Source organism: Balaenoptera borealis, assembly GCF_965194805.1.
Source record: "Balaenoptera borealis genome assembly, chromosome: 3".
Classification (NCBI taxonomy): Eukaryota; Metazoa; Chordata; class Mammalia; order Artiodactyla; family Balaenopteridae; genus Balaenoptera; species Balaenoptera borealis.
In genome coordinates, this window is record NC_138866.1 from 61,846,018 (window position 1) to 61,869,309 (window position 23,292).

At 35.2% G+C, this 23,292-nt stretch overlaps 1 protein-coding gene across 8 annotated transcripts in view; it reads left to right on the plus strand.

Moving 5' to 3' along the window:
* The first annotated feature begins 6,704 nt into the window (after positions 1 to 6,704).
* The window catches only part of MBIP (MAP3K12 binding inhibitory protein 1), a 35,492-nt gene continuing 18,904 nt past the window's right edge, over positions 6,705 to 23,292 (plus strand). Inside the window, exons 1-7 of one of the 8 annotated variants that reach the window (XM_082384172.1) lie at positions 6,705 to 6,906; positions 10,543 to 10,662; positions 12,415 to 12,639; positions 12,728 to 12,824; positions 15,320 to 15,385; positions 15,626 to 15,778; positions 19,355 to 19,452. In XM_082384172.1, coding sequence (XP_082240298.1) covers positions 6,778 to 6,906; positions 10,543 to 10,662; positions 12,415 to 12,639; positions 12,728 to 12,824; positions 15,320 to 15,385; positions 15,626 to 15,778; positions 19,355 to 19,452 — 888 coding nt within the window. In that variant the 5' untranslated portion in view covers positions 6,705 to 6,777. Of the gene's footprint in view, positions 6,907 to 10,542; positions 10,663 to 12,381; positions 12,640 to 12,727; positions 12,825 to 15,319; positions 15,386 to 15,625; positions 15,779 to 19,354; positions 19,453 to 23,292 lie in introns of all 8 variants that reach the window. The other 7 variants (XM_082384171.1, XM_082384170.1, XM_082384173.1 and 4 more) reach the window with 7 other exon arrangements.

Consider the following 23,292-nt stretch of genomic DNA (forward strand, 5'->3'; position numbering starts at 1 on the left):
CTACAAAAAGAGTTAAAGGAAGCTCTTCAAGTGAAGGGGAAATGAGACCAGATGGAAATTTGGATCTACCCAAAGGAATGAAGGGCACCAGAAATGATGAATATATGGGTTAATATAAAATACATTTATTCATTTTTTTTGTTTTAAACATAATGGATGGTTCAAGGCTAAATAATAATCATTATTTGTGGGAAGATATAACATATGTAGATTTTCCTGACTATTCTTGTTTGTTTATTTTTCCATATTAACTTTAAAATAAACTTTCCAGCTCCAGAAAAATATATTTTTTTATATTTTATTCAAATTATATTAACTTTATACATTAATATGGGGAGAACTATCAACTTTATGATATTTAATTCTTAGCCAAGAATGTGGGAGGTCTTTCAATTTGTTCAAGTCTACTTTGTGTTTCTCAGAAGTGTCTTATAGTTTTCTTTTTTATACATTTATTTATTTTTGGTTGCGTTGGGTCTTCACTGCTGCGCATGGGCTTTCTCTAGTTGCAGTGAGCGGGGACTACTCTTCATTGCAGTGCGTGGGCTTCTCACTGTGGTGGCTTCTCTTGTTGTGGAGCACGGCACTCAGACTTCAGTAGTTGTGGCACATGGGCTCAGTAGTTGTGGCTCACAGGCTCTAGAGCGCAGGCTTAGTAGTTGTGGCACACAAGCTTAGTTACTCCGCAGCATATGGGGTCTTCCTGGACCAGGGCTCGAACCCGTGTCCCCTGCATTGGCAGGCAGATTCTTAACCACTATACCACCAGGGAAGTCCTCTTGTAGTTTTCTTTAGATAGATTTTGTACATCTATTAGGAAACCTAAATCTTAAATATTAGGAGCTACTGACTTGTGAAAATGAATTAGAAATTTAGACTAACTACCTCTGAAATTAAAATACAAATCAAAGGGGAAAAGTGGGGTTGATATTGTAAAGCTTGATTTACATGAATTTCCAAAGAAAAAATATTTTTAATATAAGGTGAGCATTTATAAAAATAAATGAGGTGATTAACAACTATAATAAAATGGGAGAAGAAATGTAAAACATGCCTTTGTACCCTTGAATGAGCCATTTTTCTTTTAGTTGGTCTATTTTCTACTAAAATTAGCAATTTAGGTACTGTTTTTCTACTTTTTCTACCAATTACTGAGAATGGTGTTGAAGTCTCCAAACATAATTGTGGATTTGTTTCTTTCTCCTTTCAGTTCTGTCAGTTTTTGCCTCAAATATTTTCAAGATCTGCTTTTGGTGCACAAACAATGTTGTTAAGTCTTTTTGGTGAACTGTCCCTTTTAACATTACATACTGCTTTTGTGATATCCACACTGTCTGATATTAAAATAGTCATTCTGGCTTTATTTTTATTGGTACTTGCACAGTATATATTTTTTCCATCTTTTAACTTTTAAGCTTTATATTTAAAGTGGGTTTCCTTTAGTCAGCATATAGTTAGATATTAATTTTTAATCAATCTTTAAATCTGTGTTTAGGTCATTCACATTTAATTTAATTATTGATATGGTTGGATTAAAATCTATTACCTTATTTTCTCTTTGCCCCATCTCTTTTTTGTTTCTTCTTCTTTTCCTGACTTTGAATTAAATATTTTTATGATTCCTTCATATCTCCATTATTAGCTTATTATTCATACTTTAAAAAATATTTTAGTAGTTACCCTAGAGCTTATAATTTACATCTTTAATTTATCACAGGCTAACTTCAAATATTACACTGCTTCACGTGTAAGGTAAAAACCTTACAACTGAATACTTAAAATTCCTCCCTCACAATTTTTGTGCTATTTTTGTCACACATTCCCTTATATGTGCTATTAACCCACAATAATTTGCCACTATTTCTACTTTAGACAGTTAATTATCTTTAGAACAAATAAAAATAAGAAAAAAATGTCTCATATATCACTTTATTTTAATCATTTTTTTTTTTAAAGCACTTTTCTTTTTTTTTTATAGCTACTTTATTTATTTATTTTATTTTATTTTTGGCTGTGTTGGGTCTTCGGTTCATGCGAGGGCTTTCTCTAGTTGAGGCAAGTGGGGGCCACTCTTCATCGCGGTGCAGGGACCGCTCTTCATCGCAGTGCGCGGGCCTTTCACTATCGCGGCCCCTCCCGTCGCGGGGCACAGGCTCCAGATGCGCAGGCTCAGTAGTTGTGGCTCACGGGCCCAGCTGTTCCGTGGCATGTGGGATCTTCCCAGACCAGGGCTCGAACCCGTGTCCCCTGCATTAGCAGGCAGATTCTCAACCACTGCGCCACCAGGGAAGCCCTTAATCATTTTTTAAGATCTTCATTTTGTTGTGTAGATACCAATTTCTTTCTGCTGTCATAGTCCTTTTGCCTGAAAAACTTCCTTTAACATTTCTTATAGTGCAGGTCTGCTGGTAATGAATAATCTTTGTTTTGTTTACCTTTAAAAAATCTTTATTTCTCCTTCATATTTGAAGTGGAGATATGGAACCTAATTTCCCCCCTCTTGGGTGTGGGCCAGACATAGTAACTTGCTACTAACAAGTAGAATCAGATGGAAATGACAATGTGTGACTTGAGAGACTAGTCCTAAAAGGCCCTGTGTCTTCTCTATCACTGCTTTTCTCCACAGTGGGTGACAGAACCACCATGCAAAGTCACTCCTGAATTTCTCACCCACAGAAACTTGGTGATAAGAAATATTTGTTGCTTTAAGCCACTAAATTTCAGGGTAATTTGTTACACAGCAGTATATAATATTGGAGTTCTCTGGGTTTCCTGGGTCTGTGGTTTGATGCTTTCACTATATTTGGAAATTTCTCGGTCATCATCTTTTGAAATGTTTCTTCTGCCCCAATCTCTCTCTCTATTCTCCTTTAGAGGTTCCAATTACATGTATATTAGACCGCATTATATTGTTCTACAGTGGTTGGATGCTCTATTTTCAGTTTTAAAAACTTGCAAAATCAGCCTCATCATGCCCCGCCTTAAGTCACCAATCCAAGCTCAGCAGCACCCCCTCCTCTGAGGGACTCCAGAGGGATGTTCCTCTAAGCTCTTGAATTTTAATAATTCCAAACTCTTCCCTTTGTTCCCGCAGCCCTAGAGGGGTTAGCTGCTTCCTGAATTTGCTAACACTGTGATAGATTATTGTTTTCTTGTTATCTTTTCAGTTAATTAACAACTTATCATTAGTAATAATTTATTTAAAATTTTTCTCTGTTCAAGTAACAGGTATGTTTTCTAAACCTTGAGTGAATCACAAATCAGTATGGGAAGTCCCAATAAACCAATCCTCAAAGCTGTGATTTTGAAACTGGTTTATTGTGTCCTTGGACTTGATTGTAGTACTGAGCTCCTTGCTAATAGAAAGTGGAATGTTGTGATCCGTTGTACGACATGGCAACACAGTTAGTCAGTTTTACTCCAACTTCTTTGATCGTGGAAACTTCTGTTGGAAGAAGCATCTTACAGAACTGGTATTCAGCAGAGCAAACTTTGGGAAATGCTGGCTTCACCATACTTCTCTATCCAATGATTCTCCCTAAGCACATCAATGCATGTTCAAGTTGCTGCTCCTGTTTTACCTAAATTGAGAATTTGTACTCATCATTTGAGCCTCAAAATCAATGTTTTACATCAAGTGTTTAGAGCTTTTCCTGACACTGAATCCAAACACCTCCCCAAAGGAACTAATAGGTTGTATTGCTTTATACATATCTCTAATATGATCATTGTCACATTATATCATAGATGTTTGTTCACATATATGCCTCACCCATGAGAACTGGAGCTTTTTGAGAAATATCCTTGCCTGATTCATCTTTGTACCTTCAACATGGTCAGAGTGTCTGGCATATAGTAGGTACAATTAATTTGTATGGGTATCATTCGTGAGAAGGTTATGGAGACTAGCTGTATTTATTCATTAAGAAAAATTTGAGCACTTTTTGAATTTGCTGTTCCAGAGGAGAATAAACGGACAGGCTTCATTATTTGAAATGAATTGTTTATAGCATTCTTACTACATGTTACAATTTCCCCTCAAGTGTAGGAACTTTTTTTTTTTTTCCATTTTACAAATCTGTTCAACTTAGGCAAATAAATTCAGCTCGACAAGCATATACTGAGCAATTACTCTGTGCCAGAAACTATGCTAAGCCTTAAGTATACAAACATGATACATATAAAGTGTCATAGCTCAGTGGGGAGACAGATTCGTAGTCAAGTAAATTTCATATCAATGTGATAAGTACAATAATGGAAGCCTATACAAGTTGTAGGAGTTGTTTAGCAGAGAAGATAAGGTCTTTATGACAAGGAGTATGAGGAAGGACTTCCCAGAGATTTCTGAACTGGAGTTTTTGAAGGAGGAATAGGAGTTTTCCAATTGGATAGGAGGCAGGGGCACAAATAAAAACATGGAGGCAAAAAAAATAGTAAAGCTTTGAAGAAGTAAAAGCAGTTTTGAGAGCATTAAGCACCAGATGGTTTGTGGCAGAAAATGAGGCTGGAAATTTAGGAAAAGGCCAGACCATGAGAAGAGCCTTAGATGCCATTCTAAGGAACTTGGGCTTATCCATCAGGTGATGGGGAGCCAGAGAAGGCAAATTAAACTTTTCCTTTTCTACATTAGGAAAAAGGTGTATTACACCATCTATTGAGCACGTGTATCTCAGGCACTTTGCTGGGCACTGTTTATGTAATAGGGTTGTACCTTTAAAGCTCTTTGTAAAGGACATTTTTGTTGATAAGGTAGGTAGCCTAGATTTCATTTATAGTTTCTGTCCTCCCAAGTGATTCTTAGGATGAACTTTCAGGACAGTATTTCTAATTCTGTCGCTAATGCCAAGACCAACAATTTGAATTATTTCTGCCAGGCAGAAGATTTTTCAGCAACCCACTTTATAAACTGTAATTAGTTTTCTATAAAGGGTAAATTATTTCCTTTACTCTCTAAATTTCAGAGCTTTCATCATATTTTTGTTACACATTATTTTCTATATGTTTCTATTTAAAGTTAGCCCAAGGAAATCCACATCTTTTCAGCCTACAAACTCTTCTATTTAAAGTAAATAGAAGAAAATAAGAAAAAGTTCCAAAATGAAGGTAATAGGCATCAGGAAGGAGTAAGAAAAGTCCCTGGAAAGAAGAAATAATGCACAAAAGAGTTAAACTGCAAGTATTAGCTAAGTAAGCAATACTATGATATAAGTGGAAGTCTGCATATTGAAACAGAGAATCTCAGAGAATTTATATAGAGATCAAATGGCCATCAATTAATTCTATATTAGATGTTCAAGGGAACAAGTAAAACTTGAAATTTCAAAATCAGTGATGGCAAAGAAAAGAATGAGCAGTACCTTATTAAAGATGGTATTCTTATAATATACAAAGCAAGTTCCCAAATGTGTCTTATACCACTGTCCTGAATATTTGAAAAAAGAACCAAACCTCACACCTAGATGAAAACAAATAATCTGAAACTAGTTGCTAATATGTTACAAAACAAAAACTTTTAGTTACCCCATTAGAATTATTCTCTAACAAGAGAACCAGAGGCAAAGAAAATTGCTAACATTGCAAAGAATCATGAATTTAGGTTAAACATGGGGATGAGTGGCTTGAAGGAGAAGGTTGCTCAATTTGGGATTAGATATTGTGAAATCTTTTTATGGACATCTCTAGACATAGGCTGGATTATAAACTGTATATCTTGTTGTGAACAAGGGAGCAGACAAGATTACTCAAGATCCTGTCGCCTGGTGATCTTTGGAAATGAAAGCCTAATTAACAGGCTCCCTAGAGGCAGGTCAAAGGCGTTCTTTTATCCCTACTGCCCTTAATCCCAGTTCCTTGATGCCTTATTCCTCCCCCTTTCATTCAGCGTACTCTAAAACTGAATACACATTGTGCAAGTTTCCACCTCTGCTTCTTCTACTGTAAGCGCATTAGACTACTGGAATTAAGAATTTTAAATCCCTCATCTCTAAACTGATGTTTATTTTTTTCAAGTGTTTTGGAATAAAGTTTAACACTAAAAACTTTCTAAAATTTCTTTTCAATTGCACAACAAAATTTTTAATGTTAGACTCTGTACTACTACAAAGTCTTTCAAATATCTTTAACTAAAGTTATCTGATAAGTAATACTTTGTCAAATTTCAATTCGGATTGATCTTTAATTTCAAAGATTGTGTTGCATGCGATTGCTTACTTGGTTAAATTCCTGTTAGAATCATATTGACAGTGTTTCCTTTCTTTAAAACAGCTTTAGGATGAGCGTCTCTACCGTAGTACCCAGGGAGTAACAACTGATTTATCAGTTTTAAAACTTGACAGAATTATTTTGCAGATTTAAAGTAATTAATATCATTCCCTTGATGGTAAATGAGGCATAAAAGTTTTTTCTTGTTTTATATCCTCTTCCTCGCATGAAAAATAAGTGATGATAACTAATTTATGTTAAATTAGTGATGTTAACTAACTAATGAGGGTTCAAGAAGCTAACCCTCATTAGATAAAGACTCCAATCATTATCTGAAATACTGTAGCTAGCCTCACGCAGGTTCGCAGTCATCCGCTGTGGGTCCTCTGCGGAACCCTGTAACTGCACCTGATTGGTGCACGTGCTTGTCAGTCACATAGAGGGGGCGGGTGCTCAAAGCCCCGCTCTAAAAGAGACGCAGTGCTTTTACATCATCGCGCAGCGACCAAAGCAGGGGAGGGAGGGGTGGGTTGTGAGGGCTCTTCGGTGCTGGCGGGGGCGGCCTACGAAAGTGTCATGGCTACTGCCGCTGAGCTTAGTCGCCCGACCATCGGTGACAGGAGCCTAGAGCGGAGCTGCAGCCCCAACCTCTCCCAAGAGGTGGTCTGCGAAGTCTTTCGCTCCTTGCATACCCTGACTGGACAAGTGAGTGGTGGTCTGTGGGAGTAGGGGTCTGGGAACCGTCTAGCCCCTCCCCCCTTTTTTCCTCGAGCGGAGGCAGGGGGCAGCGGAGGCCTGCCGGGTGTGGGACCCGGCGCGAGTAGCCGAGGCCGGGGGAGGAGCCCGGGCCCCGCCGTCTGCGGTCTGAGTGAGGATGGCCGCGCGGGTTAGTTCACGGCCGGTTGCAGGCTAGATTTCCGTGCGATTATTCTCCCCAAGAGTGAGTGAGGCTAGTGTAAGTGAAAACCCGGCTCGGAGATGAACAGGCTTGGAGAGGATGGATGCGGAGAATCTTCCCTGAGGGTTTGGGAGGCGCCTGGCGCTCAGGCTCCTTTTACTTCCAGTTCATTCTTTATAGAAATTGATAGGTTAGTACGGCCTGCGATTTCTGGAAAAGCTCTCTCTCCGCCTTTTTTGGGTGATTTCCTCTTATGAGTAACTTGCTTTTGTTTATTTCTTTTTTCCTTCTGGCCGTTGCTTGCATCTCTTCCCCTTTAAAACGGGGAAGAAGAGAAAAGGAATTAATCTAAACTACTCATAGCGTAAAGTTGGCTGAGTTATCCATGGTCGATACTGCTTGTATCACAACTGTTGTTTAATAATTGAGCTATTAACTAGTTTAACTGGCTGATAAATAGCTTTTGTAGAAATGTCATAATAAAATAGGGTTTAAATAAAGGTGCTCCTTACACTCAAGTCACTATTTCGTTTCATGATGTAAAGTGCAAAGCAAATTTTAAATGAGAAACAACTTGAAAATATGTTTGTCTGATTTTAAAAAGCAGATTTTTTAATCTTAGACGGAATTAGGCATTTATGTTGAAGATAATGGTAACTTCCTTTATGAAAGTAGAGCGTTTGATTTGTGAAAACTATTTTTAAAAGCCTTGGGTGGATGGAGAATCAGTCTCTTAAAACGTTATTTAAATATTTTTAAAAATCCTAATATTCTAACTTAAAAAGAGTATTACTCTAAGTTAAACATTCAGTTTGGTGTAATGGAACGATTATTAATAGAATCGGCTAAAAGTTTTAAACTCACTTGTTTGTCAAGGACTTAAACATTTTTTTTAAGACTTGGGGACATATTATTTCAGTCTCAAGACTCAAGACCTGTAAATGGTTTAAAAGTTTGAGAACTTTCTATGGCGTGGACATTGGAACTTTAAGGTTTTTTTTAATATCCTAATATCAAGATGAAAAAAGTTTATACTCACCTATAGTTTACACAAGTTTTTTCCCCCCACTGATGAGATACTTTTTAAAAATAACATTAAGAAATAATTTAAACATTTCTTTTGAAATAGTTTGTATACTGAATTTTTAAAACTCATTTAAAAATTTTAAACATTCAGATATTCTGTGGGTAAAAGTAGAGATGTGATTAAAATTTACTTATGTCACCTGTCAAAAATGTTTAGAGTAAATATTTGGTGAGTTTTCATGACAGAGTGAAAGGACCATTTATACAAGTGTCATAAAATAAGATCATCTCATCAATTAAATGCTAGCCAACTTGGTAATACTCTTTATATTTCGAGATGTATTGTTTAAAGAATTAAAGCCCGAGTACTATACTTATAAAATTGTCCTTGGTGGAAATCACTATTTCCTTTCAAAACAAGTTTAAGGAATTTTTTAAAATGTATGTTGTAAAATGCCTAGGTTCATTCTGTATAGTATCATTGTGTTATTAGCTCTCCTCAATAGGAAACATAAAGTTGAATGTTTCAAAAGTATTTTTTATCCCAGATTTCCAATTTTCTAATTTTAACTTTGTTGCTTACCTCTGGTTGGTCCATCTTACCAAGCTGAAGAAATATTTATTGTTAGCTTGGGTTTTCATATTAATAAAGTTTTTATTGAAATACATATTTTAAATAGGCCATATTAATGGCAGACTAATACATTTTTGAGTGAATGGTTTACAAGTTCTATAGGGTAAAAATGCATAGAATTCATATCACTAACAGGGAATTTGTTGAATAATAGTTGGATGTATTGGGATAGTTTTAAAGTTAATTTGTGACATTATGTGATTTTCTTAAAAGACCAAGTATCTTTAACTGCACTTGAAAGCTTACATAATTCTGCTGAATTGAAATGAGAATATGATCCAAACATTAAATTTAATTTCTGTAAGTTATTATTGTCTCTAGAAAATTTGATGCTTTGCTTTGGTTGAGGATTTGTCTGCATTATCCCCAAACTGTATTCATAAATTAGTTATAATAGACGATAGACCCCTTGAGAACTGTAAAAGTATAGTAATAGTTTACTTCCATGCATAAGTTGTTGTCTAAGGAAATCTTTATAGGCATTAAATAATGTAAATTAAAATTAATGTGGTTATCTTAATATAAAACTTTAGTTAAAATAATGTAAACTAATTTTTGCCAGTGCAGCCTACACAAAACTTATTTCTTTACACTTGTCTAATATGGACTTTAAATATTTCTGGTCAAAGGGTGGTAAACTTCTGTCATATAGCGTTCATTCATATAGTGCCTATTTTGGGAACTTTAGATCTTTTCGGTTCTATGTACATTGGTTTATCTTTTTGTTTTATTACAATCACAATTTATAAGATCTGTATTTGAACTAAAGTAACACTTGTCTTTATTTTGTAGAAAACATGACTAATTTTAAATAAATGATTTTTGAAAAAATAATAGTTAACTTGATTCTGCGATGTAGTATATCCTTATAAACACGTGTCCCTAGAAAAGTTTACGGTGATTCACTTTTATTCACTCGAAAGACTAGAGATGGAGGCTTTCCCTCTAAAATCTTCACTCATTTTGATATTAATTTTATATTCAGGTTCTTGGTAGTTTTGTGTATATAATTTTATTGTAATAGGTCACGGATAGCCAATTTATAAGAAATTTTCGTACAATGAGCCCTCATACTTTAATAGAAAATACTGTTTAGCAGTAAGTCTGGCCTTTCCATCCAGTCTCTGGCCATTTATTGCACTATTGTGCAAAAGTATTTGTTTTTCAATTTCAGATTTCCGCAGCTAAGTAATAGTTTAATTTTTATTTGAAGTAGATAAACACGTTGCCATGTATCACTAGACTTTATACTATGTATGAATATAAATGTATGAATTGATTTTTAAATTATTTTTAAAATTGGTTAAAATTGAAAACAATAAAAATGTGATTCGGAAGACATCAGAGGAATGATATATTTCAGTTATGTATTTATGTGCATATTTAACAAAAAGAAATGTGTATATCAGAACTTTCATAAAGGTACCTGCCCCCTCTGTTTAATGCTCTGAGCTAGAAGCAGTAGGATTCTGAGTAGGACAAGACTATTTTGACCCCTATCCAAAGTTTTTCAGATAATGAATTATCAAAAAAGATGGTCCCATTACACAGACCCAAGAATAGAATTAGAGTGAGGTGTCGTTCTATGTTTTTATGAAAATTTCACGTGTTTTGGCTTTTTAAAGTGGTAACTAGGTGTAGAGCATTTTTATGTATGATTGAAAACTTGAGAACTTTGAGCTAAATGGTGTGTTATTCTATAGAAATCTTATTTTTGGACAATCCCATGTGTACAGCTTAATCTTGTAATTTTTTGTGATGTTGCTGGTTTGCCCCTTTGAAGCTTAACATCAGAGATGATGTGGTGAAAATTACAATCGATTGGAACAAGCTCCAGAGCCTCTCGGCATTCCAGCCTGCTTTGCTCTTTAGTGCACTTGAACAACATGTTTTATATTTACAGGTAAATTTCGTGTTAAAAATGTTAACTCGATATTGAGACTAGAAATTAATTGTAGTTAAATTGTAAGCTGTAGTATTTGTCAGTTCTATCTTAATACTATATTAATAGTGGTATTAATAAAAGGTTACTTCGGCCAGATTGGATCCAAATCTGTTAATTTACATAGTGATCAGGACAATTACAGGAATATAGCCCAATAGGCTGATGTGGGTATGAAGATTGAATGAATGCAGTTCTATTCAATTCTAGACTTGCACTGAAAATTCAATACAGTTGCATCTATGGTGGGTTATAATTAAGCAATAAGACACGGCAGGTGTGTGTCATGCTATGATAATGATTCCATGCCTTGGGTGAGTTTGGAGGCTCATGGAGTGCTTTCAGTGGTTCAAGAAGTGGCATTATCCCAGCATGACACATCCTGGAGTGTCTATTGCAATTAAACAGTTTCAGCATAGTTTTTAAAAAGAAAGTAATTTCTGTGACATTAATGTCTCATGTTAGTAAGTAGCCAGTCACTATTTTATCATTTTTTTCTTGAGTTTGAAATAATTCATCCTTTATATTAAGTCAACACTGAATTGTTTATTTATAATAGTATTGTTATATTTTTTAATATTTCAGTTCAATAACTGAACAGTATTATGACCTTGCTAGTTTCCAATTGAACATCTTTGCAGTTATAATTGATGCAAGTTTGCAGTTTATCTCTAATCAAAGTATAAAATACGAAATGTCAAAAGGTTTGGATTGGTCAGTTTACTTCTATTAAGATGTTACAAGGATTCAGAAAAGTATCTGGTATAGCAAATAATGGAAGCAAAATTGTAGGTATGGAAAAATAATTGGAACACTGACAAGTGTTGGTGTGTTTTGATTAATGGAGTAGACATTTAATTTTCAGTCCTCTATTCAGTGACTTTATGGGAAATTTTAACTCTGTTTCATGTTAAAAGTAATAGTTAACCCTAGTTTTAAAGGGCGGAAGCAATGAGCTATAGGACTCAATTGAGGCCTAATTGTGGATGGGTCTGGGCGGGGGGAATGGGTAGTATAATTTACATTATACAACAGGGTTTTTTCCCCCTCTAGTATGGTGATAGGCATCTACCTCTTTTCAGCTATGGCTCTTGTTCGTTTTCTTTTTAAAAATTTAATTTCATGACCCAAGAAGATATCTTGCCATGTCAGGAGAAGCTTGAGTGTTCACTCAGCGTAACACCTATATATTTCATGTGTATGCTCTCTCATTTACTTCGGCCAACTGCAGTTTCAAGTGGAGAATCTCCAGTGATATAGTGATAATGCAGGGCTTTGCTGAGTGAGAGCACTGGCTCTCGTGTTAAGGAGGAAAAATACTAAGCCTTAGTATTCTGAGGAGGCATTTGAATGACATGTTAATTAAGTGGCATTGGTGCCAGAGGCTGAGGCTTTGATTTGGCACAAAATAAAAGATGAGTGACAGAATGATTCCCTCAAAGAAAATTTTAAATTTCCTCAGGTTTTCTTTTTCTTCTTTTCTTTCCTTTTTTTTTTTTTTAAACAGATTTATAGCAAATGATATTGGTCACAATAGCAGAGAACAGCACAAACACTTACATGTGCTCAGATCTATGTATGATGTGCCAACCTTTTAAATTTAGTTAATTGATATTGAATATTGCCTTTACTTAGCAGAAATTTATATAAATATGTAAATATGTGATTAATTTTGATCAGTTTGAACCTCAGCAGATGGAATTGTGTTCTCAGCCTTTTTTAGCAAAACTTCAGCCTCTGATTAAAGAAGAGAATACAACTGTTGTTGAAGAAATAGGAAAAACAGAAACAGGGAACAAGAATGAAGTAAATGCCAAATTTCCCATTGGCGACCTACAGGAGGAAGAAAAGCACAAAGATTGTGATTTGGGAGATGTGAAAAAGACACAGATCCATTTTGATCCAGAAGTAGTTCAAATAAAGGCTGGAAAAGCAGAAGTAAGAAGTTGGGTTTTGGGGGGTGGGTGGAATATTTTTTTAAATCTTACTATGTTTGAATTAAGACACACATGCTTATTGTTTGTAGATTGACAGACGAATATCTGCATTTATTGAAAGAAAGCAAGCTGAAATCAATGAAAACAACGTCAGGGAATTTTGCAATGTTATTGATTGTAATCAAGGTAACTACCTAGAAGAAGTTAATTTTTGTAGGATTTTAATGATCTTTCATTTGTTTTTTAAAATGAATAACATTAAGAACACAGTTTAATTATTTCACAGGTTTATTTGGAAACTAAGACAGCAGTATTTCCTTCTGTTTAATAATACAAAATGGTTTTCATTTTGGTTATCCAAAAGTCAAATAAATGCTAATGTAAAAAGGCAAATGTTTACCACACGTGTAAAGATTGTTTTAAAGTTCCTTCAGGAAATGAAGATAAAGTGTGGGTGGCAGGGTGTCTCAGTCTCACTAGTAAGAAGGTCTAAGCTATATAAATTTCAAGTCTCTAAAGGTATTTATGAAATTATGATATTAATACATGAAGTGAACTTAGTAAAGTTAATACTCCTCAAGAGGGAGCAGTTTTCTCACTACTCCTTAGCTGTTTGAAATGTTTTATGTCACGATAAAACCAATTTGTCATCAAGACTATGTTGTCTTATGCTTTTTTCCTTTCTCTCATAGTGCATACATTTGCTGTTTTTCATCAGATTCTCCTTTCCTCTCCACATGATGTTATAGTATATTTACAGATCTGCAGGTATGCTGCAGAATACAAAATTGCAAAGCACTAGTGTGGATCATAGTCAGGCATCATAGTAATAATCAGAACAAGTAGTTCTTAGAAAAAATTATGGAGAAGAGTTCCTAATTGGAATGAACATTTTTCTTGTTGCCTCTAATATCTCATGGCTAATTATTATGAACACAATTGTCAGATGAACCTAGAATTGACTCATATCACATTCGTACACTGATTCTCTTAATAATGAAATAATACAGGCTCAAGGTGGGTCCTAAATGCAGCCTTTTCTACTATTAACATTATACATACGTATCTCTAGATTTGGTATATTTTACTGTTAGCTTTTCAGAACAGGTGCAGCAGTGGCAAAATCTCAGGTACTACAATCCAACTGCAAGCTACCCATGAGAAAGCGTTTGTTGAAGGAGCAAGCACATGTATCACTAATGTTATTCCTCTGTTCTCCCTGCTAACTCTATTATTATAAACCACCAGGGGATAGAAACTGACAAGAATTGAAATGCTCAGCAGGATTCCTTAGCCCATTCAATCCCTTGCTGGCTCCAAACAGTGTTGGGAAGAATTGCTGTGGAGAGTGACTAGCGCTCATACATTCACTGTCTTCACACCATGCTGAATTTTTCTCTAATGGGTCAGTTAATCTATATATTTGGAATATAGCTCTGGAATGGATGATAGCTTCTTTTTTTTAACCTTTAGCCCCATGAAATGGTAGAAGGAGAATGGAGAGGTGATGGCCCTTTAAACATATTTTCAGGTGTTTCAAAAAGAAGAAAAGAAAATGACTCTGTCTAGTGTCTATATTTAAAAGATAAGTGGGTTTGGAATTTTATTCACACAGTTTGATGTGTCAGCAGAACTATCTTAAGGAAACTTAGACTGAAAAAATTCAGATGTATTGTAACGTGTTAGTGTGTTCCTTTTAATACCTCTCAATTGACCAAAATATAAACAATGGGTTTTTTTAAAAAATCAAATTCCCTAGGGAAAAAGAGAATTTTCCTTCAGTATCTCTTTTACCATCCATTTTTATTATAAAATAAGGGGAGTTTTTTAGGAAATTTACTGCAATACATGGTTTTACTTAATGTCATTTTAAAGATTATTTTATAATATTTCAAATGTTTATATATTATGTTAATATCATTCCAACTTTCTCCCTTGGTTTATGATTTATTTGTTGATGTATAACTTGAAAGAAACTACTTTTCAGCTTAGAAAAAATTTGGAACGAAATTTCACATGGTATCATTCTTAAAATTGCGTTTTTTGAAAGGGGCAGTCTGGAAAGAGATAGATAGCTTTTGTGATTAGGGATTTTTTTTTTAGATGAGCACTGGAAATCTAGGAAAAGTATAAAAGTGTGTGTTGTAGGTTTCAAGGTCATTTTTGTGTGGCGTTCTGAAATAAAAATGTGTTAAATGCATAATACTTTATATTAGATGTTCACTAATTTGATCAGTAAGTAATATCAAAAATGCTGTATTTTTTAAAAAGATATTTTAGTAAAAATACTGAGTTTTGTTTATTTCTATGTTGAAATAAAGTGAATAATGTCTCTTCAGCTTAGAAATTTTAACTCTCTATAGTATATAAATTATTTTCTCCAAAGGCCCAGATGGTTTTTAGGGATATTGGTATTCATTAAAAATTAGATTATCCCACCAAATGTTGAGGACTTTTCTATATATAAATCTGGAAATTAGAGAACATTAGATATACGTTTTAGAGAGTAAAGATCACTAAATTTTATCCTGTGCATGATAGTAATTTAATTACTGTTATTTAAAATGATATTCTCTGATTATGAGTAATATGTTAATATGCATTACTGAAGGGTTATCAAAATATCATACATTTGAAGTTAAGAATATATTTAAACTTATATTCATCTAAATTCTCCTTAGAAAATAGTTGTGCGAGAACCGATGCTGTTTTTACTCCTTACCCTGGGTTTAAAAGTCATGTAAAAGGTAAGTATCCATTATATAATATCTTCATCACTGGCAGAAGCTTATTCTAGATTATAAGCAAAATGGAATAGAAATCACTTTCCTATCTAAATTTTATTTATTTTAAAACAAATCAAAAACTCTTGCCTTTCTTTGTACTTGGGTTTGTGGTTATGAAAAGAACATAAAGTACTGTTAAGGAGAGAGACTTTCTGATTTTTGAAATGTAAATTTAATAGGCTCAAAAGTTTCTTAATTTAGTTTCTAGAGTTGTGAATACATATGGACCACAGACTAGACCTGAAGGAATTCAAGGGTCAGGTCATAAACCTAACAGCATGCTCCGCGATTGTGGTAATCAGGCTGTAGAAGAACGACTACAAAACATTGAGGCTCACTTGCGACTGCAGACAGGTAAGCAGAGTGCTGGGCAGTGTCCTGTAATGTATCTTTGCAAGTGGTTAAAGAAATTCCGATTCACTTAGTCACCAAGTTTTCATTGAGCAGCTGTCATGTACAAAAAACATTGTTCTGATTGGTACGAAAATGAAGAAAGCATAGTCCCTGCTCTCAGGGAATTTACAGTTCATGTGTTTATGCTCTTCTTCCTCCTCTTACACTTCTCAACAATATCCTGACGCTCTCAGTTTATTAAAGTCATAGCTGAAAACTAGTGTAGTTTTTTTCCTGCCATCAATTTCATAACTTAACCATGACCATCTCTCATTCGTATCCCCCACTGTGCTGGTAAAAAGTATTGATAAGTGTAACCCTAGCCCTTTAAGATCTTCCAGTGAGGATAAGCATATAAATAAATGAGTGCCATTGGGGACTAACATTTATTAAGTGACTGACTAAATACTAAGTGCCAGTCACTCTGAAAATATTATACATCTATCAACTCACTATTTAACAGTACCCTTGTGAGATGTTGGTGCTGTAATCATTGTCAGATAAACGAACTGAAGTTTTGAGAGCTCAAGCAGCATGCCCAAGGTAGTAAGTGGCAACTAGAAATCAAACTTAGATCTTAACTGGCTGCAAAGCCTCAGTCTCCCTCCCGATTTAGTCACCAGATCCTGTTGATTCTGTCTTCTAAATATCTGCAAAAAGCACAGAGGCATAAAATATGGTTCAGGGAATTTCTGAGTCCGGTCTATCTGGTGTATTTGTGGATGGAGGGAGAAGATGATAAGAGAATGAGTAAATCTTTGAGGATAGTAAGAGATTAGCATTAAAATTAATTCCCTTTCTCAGAACTAGATGCATTTACAACACAAATGGTATAACAGGATTGACTGGTTGATTAAATCTAATGGTATCAAGTAGTTAATTTTGAAAAGTATCTGTTGAATGCCTACTATACACCAAGCACTGTTTTAGACAGGAGGGATACTGAGATGTAGTCACAGTTCCTGGCGTCAAGGACTTTATAATCTGTTTGGGAGAAAGATTAATAGCAAAGAGGGATGTTAAAGGGGCTGTGAGGGAAGGGTATGGTGGGGCACAAGGAGCCTCCATGTGAAGAGATTCAGGCAGTGCTTTGTTGACCCAGTGAAGCTTGAAATGGTTCTTGAAAGGTAGGGAGGTGAGGCAGAGGATGTTGTAGGTAAAGGGAGCAGCAAGAGCAAAGTCAGATGAGTAAGTTATTCATTTTACTTTATTCGAAAGCAAGAACAACCAAAATCCTAAAATTTAAAAATTCTCAAAAAAACCCCCCCATATTTCTAGAGTTTTTATATTTAACAAGTTGATACTTTTGATATGAAAATTTACCCATATTCTTTAATTGCATAATGATTCTTTAATCATGTATTTGTTCATTCAGTAAATATTGAGCACCTGTTCAGTCTATGAACTGATGCTTCCTAGGTTTGTGCAGTGTACAACCTGCACAGCCATACCCAATGAACAAAACATAAAATTCTGCCCTCTAAGAACTTACATTAGAGTGGAGAAACAGGCAGTAAATAAGCAAAATATACAGAATGTCAGGGGGTAGTAATGGTTTGGAGAAAAATAAGGGAAAAAAGATAGGGAGGGAGTGCTAGGTAGGGGGAGGTGGTAGTACTGGTATTTTTTAAAGTGTGGTCAGAGAAGGCCTTACTGATATGGTAACTTTTGAGCCAAGACCTGAAGTTGGCAAGTGCAAGCCTTGTGAATACAGAGGTAGAGAGAATCACAAGTGCTAAAGTTGTAAGAGTACTTGGCCTAGTTGAATAACAGAAAAATGGCTGAAATGGTATGAATGTGGGGAGAATATCCAAATTGTATAGGATCTTGTAGACTATTGCAAAGGCTTTGAGTTTTAATCTGAGTGAAATGCGAAGGTGTTGGAAGGTTTTGAGCAGAGAACTAACACTATCTGAATTACATTTTAAAAGTATTGCTGGCAGTTGTGTTGCGAACAGACTTTATGTGTGCAAGGCAGAAACAAGAAGATCAGTTTGGAGGTTGTGATAATCCAGGGAGAGATGATGGTGGTCTAGACCAGAATGTTTGCATTGGAGGTGCTAAGAAATGGAAGGATTTGGGATATAATCTTGAAATTTGAGTAACCTTAATTTTACCATACCCCTGCCTAGACAGTTTGTTAGTTAAGAATTATGGTATTTTAAAGGAACCCCCATACTCTTTTCCATAGTGGCTGTATCAGTTTACATTCCCACCAACAGTGCAAGAGGGTTCCCTTTTCTCCACACCCTCTCCAGCATTTATTGTTTGTAGATTTTTTGATGATGGCCATTCTGACTGGTGTGAGGTGATACCTCATTGCAGTTTTGATTTGCATTTCTCTAATGATTAGTGATGTTGAGCATCCTTTCTACCATATGACCCAGCAATCCCACCACTGGGCATATACCCTGAGAAAACCATAATTCAAAAAGAGACATGTACCACAATGTTCATGGCAGCACTATTTACAATAGCCAGGACATGGAAGCAACCTAAGTGTCCATCGACAGATGAATGGATAAAGAAGATGTGGCACATATATACAATGGAATATTAGCCATAAAAAGAAATGAAATTGAGTTATTTGTAGTGAGGTGGATGGACCTAGAGTCTGTCATACAGAGTGAAGTAAGTCAGAAAGAGAAAAACAAATACCGTATGCTAACACATATATACGGTATCTAAAAAAAAAAAAAAAGGTTCTGATGAACCTAGGGGCAGGACAGGAATAAAGACGCAGACATAGAGAATGGACTTGAGGACATGGGGAGGGGGAAGGGTAAGCTGGGACGAAGTGAGAGAGTGGCATGGACTTATATACACTACCAAATGTGAAATAGATAGCTAGTGGGAAGCAGCCACAGAGCACAGGGAGATCAGCTCGGTGCTTTGTGTCCACCTGGAGGAGTGGGATAAGGAGGGTGGGAGGGAGACGCAAGAGGGAGGGGATATGGGGATATATGTATACGTATAGCTGATTCATTTTATTATACGGCAGAAACCAACACAACATTGTAAAGCAATTATACTCCAATAAAGATGTTAAAAAAAATTATGGTAAATCTCCTTTTAAATGTTCTTCTGGGTTAAAGGAGAAAATATGGCATGTAAGGAGAAGTATAAATTGAAGAAAATGATATGACATGTTACAGCCACTGAATTGAATTGTCAGTTGTCACTATGCATTTTTCTCCTCCTAAATAACTGTCAAAGTCTATCAGAGATACAAGTTGTTCTATACAGGAACTATTCAATGTCTTGTAAAATGAATTTAACATAAAACAAAATGCCTATCAACATAGGAAGCATAAATGGGGCTTGGGGAGAAGTGTAGTATAATAATATATCCCATAGAGTATATTATGAAAATGTTTGCTAAAGATTTCATTCTGTCTTACTCTTGTTAACTTATTTTCTGAAGTTTAAATAATTCCCATTCTTTTGCATAAGTGTCTTTGCATGGTATTTTACGAATAAAAATTGTAAGAAGAAAGAATTATCCATAGTACCTCAGAATTTTTTTAATGTATTTAGGTGGTCCGGTGCCAAGAGACATTTATCAGAGAATTAAAAAACTTGAGGACAGAATCCTTGAATTGGAAGGCATCTCTCCTGAATATTTTCAATCTGTAGTAAGTATAAGTGTCTGTAAGAAATAAATGTTGTTTTAGGATTCATTATCACATAATTCACTCATTGATCTGCTGTGTGCAAAACACTGTTTTAATAGTTCAGTGATGAATGAACATAGTTCTGAGTAAAGAGTTACCTAGTTCTTTAAAGATTGTGATTTTGAATATTGTATTTTGGACTCAATTTTTTTTAAAGGGTTACTTTTATGGTACATTACCCAAATTCTCAAACTTAAGCCATTTTTATGGCATAATACATCAGCCTGAATAGTGGTGAGTCCTGTCATTCTGAACTTGCTATCTTGTAAAACAAAGACTCCCTCTGGGACCTTGTTCTCTGTTGTCCTTTCTGTCTCTTTAATCTCTCACTCTCCACAGCCTCCTTCCCTCAGCTCATACACATTTACATTTCCCCCCATACGAAACAAACACACACCTCAATCTACCACCCTACCTTTTTCTTTACCCTAACCACTAGACTTTCTGAAAGACTAGTCTATATTTGTTTAATTTCTCAATTCTAGCATTTATTTATTCATTCATTCTTATCCCTTTTACCAAGGACAGTAAAAAACAATTTGTGCTGATAAGCATCTTCTTTGTTATATCAGCATGTTTCAGACAAGCCATCCTGAGCTCCTTGTGTTAATTTCCTCAGTCTTCTGGGGTGATTATACATAACACCTGCCTTTTCTGGGGCTTAGTGTTTGTTTGTTTTAAAACAATGCCATATTAGAAAGAACTAAAGTAAAAGTGAACAAAATTTTTAAATTTACTAAATTTTTAATAAAATTTACTGAAACTCCTGTTTCTGAAATACTATGTAAGATAGCTCAGTTAGCAGGGATCATTATAAGTCACTGGTGAAAATGCACTTAGAGTTATTTTAGGAATAACAGCAATCTTTCCAGTTTCAAATTGGTATTAGAGTAAGGTACAAAAGAAGGAATATTTCCAGATGAAGAAGGCAAGTTGAATAACCAAAGTGAGCAGTGAATCTTAAAGCTCAATAATTTAGAGACTTTTAGTGATTTACTTCCCTCAAATATAAAATGATGTCTATTAAAGTACTGAGGGCTGAAGCAAGGATTAAATGAGATAATACCAGTCAAGCACCTAGCCTACTGTGTAGCACATGGTAAAACCTCAGTAAATATTAGCATTTATTTAATTTCAGAAACCATCTATGAAGTAGCTGTATAAACATGGATAAGTCATACAATTACAATATATCTTCTTTAATTTTAGAAGATTTGTTGGTTGTTTTACATAATTACAAAGGTCCTTCCACTTTTAGGATTATTCTTTGTATCTTCCTAGAAAACTTCATAGAGATTGTATGCCTTTTCCTACAACAATATACCATAAGTTTTTCCCATTCAAGCTGCCTTCATTAAGAAATCCCTAGGAAGGTTATTTTTTCTAGTTCAATTTCATACCTTGTTAATATAATTCTTGTTAACAATAGAACTGATCTTACAGGAGAGTATCGTAGTATTAGATGCCTCAGGTGAGATCTTGCCCCATCATTTATCTTTTCTCTCTGATTCTGATTTTAAAAGCTTAACATACACCTATTACTAAATTTAGTTAACAAAAGAACAAGCCCTTTAAATCATAATCTTATTTTGGGGGATCCATTTTACACAGGATAGAATGTTTAGAATGTTTGATTAAGGAGGTAGAAATAGATTGTAGAGGACCTTAAATGCTGTTCCCAGAAGTTTAAAGTTTAAATGCTATTGAAATCATTTGAGCAGGGAAGTGACTTGTGCAAGTGATATCTAGAAGATTTATCTATTACTGTTCTGGGAAATATATGAAAAGGGAGAGACTGAAAATAAGGAGACAGTATTATACTAGTTTAGATGTGAACTGAGATCCTGAAACAAGGACATAAGAGTGAGAATAGAAAGGATTAGTGCCATAGACAGTAGGAAAGAAAAGTTGGCAAATATTGATAATTGATTGGATATGGAAAGAGACATGGAGCAAGAATGAGTCCAGTTTCTGGTTGGAGAAATGATACCATCATTGGTAGAAATAAAATCTGGAGAGAGAGATTTTGGGGTGAAATGTGAACTTAGAGTCATAGCAGGATATGCAGATAGAAATATCAGATAAGCTTTTCAAGATGTAGGACTTACACTTGAGATAATTGGGAGAGACAGTGTAGAGGTGAGAACATAGAATTGGTAAGAACACTGAGACTGTCAAAGGCCTAAGGTCTGAAACTAACTTCAGGGGCAGGAAGTGTGATAAATGTAAACAGGATTGGCATGGATGTGTTGGGCTGTCATATCTGTAACAAAACTAGTGCTTTAAAAGAATATTTCCAAATATATTAAACAATCTATATTTGATTAGAAGGATCACTTCTGGATTAGTATCGGAAATGACATACCCAAATTAATACTGAGCAACAAGCACAAAACACTGACATGGTTTAAACATTCAGATTGACTCTGTCCTTAAGGCCTATGAATACGTATGGTACAGACCCAAAGGCAAAGATTTCATACCCACCCTTCCATAACAGATGAATGTGCCATCTCTAGGAGCTGCGCTTCTCGCTCAGAATGGAGCCAGCTCTAGGGTTGTCCTTGCGCGTGAGAGGAGATGAACACACACCCTGCAGACGACATAGCACATTATTCACCGCTCTTACCTTCCTCTTGCTGGGAGTACATGTATGGCAATTGCATAGTTTTATGTATCTATTCCTCAGAATTCTACGGAAAAGACTAGATATGTAGTTTCTAAAGTTAGAAAGTAAGGGAAAATTGAGCCCATTAAATTTCCTAAGGATTGAACTTTTGTTAGAAATTGAATTTATGAAAAGTTTTTAACTGAAATGTGTCTAATCCAGGTTCACATGTAGATGAATTCTAAACACAGTGGGATAGAGATTATCTTGGGTAACCTTGAAGCACAGCATATGAAAAGGGAAACATTAACAGAAAAAAGATATAAATTGTATTTGGTTCCTAAAAACAAAACTAGATTATGTAAAGTTCTTTTCATTTATGAAACAGACATAAAACTCCAAAAAAGTTTATATATGTAAAGCACGAATTACAACAAAGTTAGTATTTGCTGCACGTTTTAATGTAGTAGTTCTAAAGATCTTTACCCATCACATTCAACATGGGAAAATTTGAATGTGGTAATGTTTTAAAAATTTTAAGGGCATTGCTTAACAGACCATTTAAAAGATACAATTTTATGAGTCTTTCCAGAGAATTACTTACTGATTTTAAATTATGACCCTTGAAAACAGTAAGTGTAATGTTCTTCACAGGTATATTTCCACAGCACTTTGTTCATTTTATAGCACTTATCACTTATAATTATATGTTTACACATCTATTTTTCACACTATATTTTCAGCCTCTGAAGGGCAGGAACTGTGTCTTGTTCATCTTTGAACACAGAGTGTAGTAGGCATGGAATAAATGTGCGGATGAATGGATAGGACCTGGCTGATAGTTAATTATTGGACTTTTAAAGTATGTTAACTTTGTTCCAAAGCACTGACTAGGTGGAATCTTAACTCTAGTCTGTAATGGTTAAGTCCCGGTTCTAAAGGGAAGCGTGGGGAGAAAGGAGCCCTGAAGGCCACATCAGCTTCATGCATGCAGGCCATTTACACGGGAAGGTCATGGTGGGCCTGTAGCATGAGGTGAACAAGTGGGTCTGGCTGGAAAATTAAATTGCAAACACGTTTTGGAGGGCCTTGAAGGTCACATTAACCTGTTTGTAATTCCAGTGTCATTGGGGCACAGCTAAGTCTTTGCGAAAGAAGCCTAGAATGGGTTTCTGTCTGGTGACATTGTGAAG